The sequence below is a fragment of the Lactuca sativa genome, chromosome 6 (genome assembly GCF_002870075.4).
Source record: "Lactuca sativa cultivar Salinas chromosome 6, Lsat_Salinas_v11, whole genome shotgun sequence".
Lineage (NCBI taxonomy): Eukaryota > Viridiplantae > Streptophyta > Magnoliopsida > Asterales > Asteraceae > Lactuca > Lactuca sativa.
Window position 1 is genome coordinate 125,260,887 of NC_056628.2, and position 3,355 is coordinate 125,264,241.

Below are 3,355 nucleotides of genomic sequence, written 5' to 3' on the forward strand. Positions count from 1 at the left end.
ATTATTACTTCCGCACTTATTTTATATGATTATTAAGTTGATGGATTATGTTATGACTATTTCAGTTGTTTTAATTTAATTTATGATGGGTTTTAAAGGTTTAAAAATTTTGCAAAAAAAAAAAATTTGGGTGTCACAAGTTGGTATCAGAGCCACAGTTTGAGGGAACTCGGCATTCTTGTGGATGTTCTAGAATCAAATTTGAGGCTCTATAAGAGTTTATTTTCTTTTTAAAAGATTTTTCAATCTTTCTGAAGACTAGTAGTGGAAGATGTCGCGGTGTGCCAGTCGGCCAACCAAGTAAGCCTTATTTCTTATGTTAAATGTTTATGTTAAATTGTTGACTATGAATTGAATTCTGCTAGTCTTAAAATGTTAGATTACACACTTATTTAATGTTAACATGTGAGAGAGACGTAAAATTAACGGCTAGAGCGAGCTGGAAATTTTGAAACTAGACGCGAATGCGAAATTGGAACTTGTGTGGAACGTAGTAGAAGGGCCCCTACTATTAGAAACATCTGTGCCGGTTTCGGGTCGGGGAAAGGTTGAGAAATATTCGGCAAGCTGAGTGTTCCGTCTTCCTAGAAATATCTAGGCTGAATTATTTCTAAATATTTTCCTCCTTCTACGGATACAGATGGCTCCGCCTGCTCGACTTAATCAGCTCCAAATGGAGCAAGTTAGGGATATTGTCGCTGAGGAATTCAATAACACTTTCAACGAACTAATACCGGGTGTTACCAATGACATAATCAACCAGGTCAGTGCTCTTCTGGATGAGCGCCTCGCAGCTATTCCTGGGGGAGCGTTACCAGCTCCGCCCGTTCGGGATTCGGCATACTATTTCGAGAAGTTCAGCAAGTGTAGCCCTCCTCTTCGGAACAGTGAATCCGACCCAGTTGCTGCTAAGCACTGGGTGTCAGATGTTGAGGGCGCCTTCATGACTGTTGGGTGTCCGGACTAGTACAAAGTTGTGATCACCATGAATCAGCTGCGAAAAAGGGGAAAGACATGGTGGAACACCATCACAACTCTATTCAACGAAGAAGTAGTGAGGGCCATGTCTTGGGCCCAATTTGTGGAGAGGTTCGAGGCACAATATGTGCCTAAGGTGGAGCAGCAGCGGATGCAGCAAGAGTTCATGGCCTTACAGCAAAGTACCGAGTCGATTAGCGACCTGAACGCCAAGTTCTTGGAAATGCTATCTTTTTGTCCCTCGTTTGCTGGGAACGAGGCCTGGTTGGTCAGCCGATACACTGCCATTCTACGTACCAAGATTCGGGAATTCGTTAGCATGCAGGAGTTCCCGACTTTATCCGCGATCATGGATGCAGCGAGGAGGAAGGAAATCGAGTTGCAAACCCAGTCCAAGAGGAAGGCCAATGACACCTCCTCCAAGACATCCGGAGATGCCCAGAAAAAGCAAAAGCAGGGTGGTAAGTCAAGGTATGAGTACCGGCCGTCTTCATGTCAGGGCGAGAAAAATCCGTTGATATGCTACAACTGCAAAAAGCCAGGGCATCATTGGAAGAATTGTAGGGCTCCTCCTGCGAGTGAAGTTCCCCAGATTACTTCTGCTGCTCCCGTCTGCTATCATTGCAATGAAACGGGACACAAGAAGCCTGAATGCCCGAAGTTGAAGGCTGGTAAAGGAGGTGGGGGGGGGGGGGTACAAATCTTGCAATTGCATCGTCTTCTAAGGGACCCACTATGGTGACACGAGGTCGTGCTCACCAGATGACTGCGGATGAGCCGGTGATTACCGCGACAGTGGCAGGTAAATTTCTTTTTTTTTTCCTTTTCTCTCCTGGCATTATTTAATAAATGGTAGTTAGAATTGTTTACATGATTGTATGTGGTGAATCAGGCTCTTATTTGCTAGATTCTGAGCCCGCTGTTGTTATGTTTGATAGCGGTGCTACCCATTCTTTTGTATCTCGCACGTTTATTAATCGTTTGGGGCATAGTATCGGAAAATTGGCTCGCCCAATAGTTGTCGAAGTTGCCGACAACCGCACTATTTATGTCATCGATGTTTATCGGGGTTGCACTCTCGAGTTTTCTGGAGTTGAATTCCCTATTGATCTTATCCCTATTGCGATGCGAGAGCTCTACGTTATCGTAGGCATGGATTGGCTTGATGCGTTTGATGCGGAAATCCACTAAAGTAAGAAGCAAGTTCGTGTTCGAAACCCTAGAGGTGGAGAACTTATTATTTAGGGGGACATTCCCCGCCTGGCTATGGCTTCTTGCTCTTCTGCTATAGCAATAGCCGACGTTCCTATCGTTTCCGACTTTAGCGATGTCTTTCCGGAGGAACTCCCTGGCTTGCCACCTATTCGGCAAGTGGAGTTTCGCATTGATTTGGTGCCAGGTGCGACTCCGGTAGCGAAATCTCTTTACCGCTTGGCACCACCTAAAATGAAAGAGCTCCAAGATCAACTTCAAGAACTAAGTGATAAAGGATTTATACGGCCAAGCTGCTCGCCTTGGGGTGCTCCTATCCTCTTTGTGAAGAAGAAAGATGGATCCCAGCGAATATGTATTGATTATATGGAGCTAAACAAGCGCACGATAAAGAATAGGTACCCGTTGCCACGTATTGACGATCTTTTCGATCAGCTTCAGGGAGCGTCTTGGATTTCCAAGATTGATTTACGTTATGGTTACCATCAGATGCGGGTTCGTGAAGAAGACATTGAGAAAACAGCATTTCGTACTCGATATGGGCACTTTGAGTTCGTGGTGATGCCTTTTGGGCTCACCAATGCACCCGCATCGTTTATGGATCTCATGAACCGGGTGTGTAGCCTGATGCTTGACCGTTCGATCATAGTGTTCATATATGATATCTTGGTTTATTCAAAGAGCAAAGAGGATCATGAGTAACACCTTCGGGAGATTCTGGAAACTCTGGCAAGAGAAAGGCTTTATGCTAAATTCTCAAAATGTGAATTTTGGTTGGAAGAAGTTCAGTTCTTGGGGCATGTGGTAAACAAACACGGTATTAAGGTCGATCAAGCCAAGGTTGATGTGGTTAAACAATGGAAGATTCCAAAAACACCTTCTAAAATTCGCAGTTTCTTGGGTTTAGCCGGTTATTACCGGAGGTTCATTGAAAATTTCTCTAAAATTGCCTTACCACTCACCCGATTGAGCAAGAAATCAATGAAATTCGTTTGGGGCCCGGAGCAGCAGTTGGCATTTGATGAGTTAAGAAAACGATTGTGTGATCCTCCGATTTTGGCCTTACCTGATGGGGTTGAGGATATGGTGGTTTACTATGATGCATCGCTTCAGGGTCTTGGTGCCGTGCTAATGCAACGAGATAGGGTGATAGCCTATGCCTCCC

The 3,355-nt window shown here is 44.7% G+C and overlaps 1 protein-coding gene across 1 annotated transcript; it reads left to right on the forward strand.

Annotated features, from left to right (window-relative positions):
• Positions 1-1,327: 1,327 nt before the first annotated feature.
• On the forward strand, positions 1,328-2,169 carry LOC128126862 (uncharacterized). The gene is made up of 2 exons (XM_052765009.1): positions 1,328-1,649; positions 1,871-2,169. The coding sequence occupies exons 1-2, from the start codon at positions 1,328-1,330 to the stop codon at positions 2,167-2,169; spliced, it is 621 nt and encodes a 206-aa protein (XP_052620969.1).
• Positions 2,170-3,355: the final 1,186 nt, after the last annotated feature.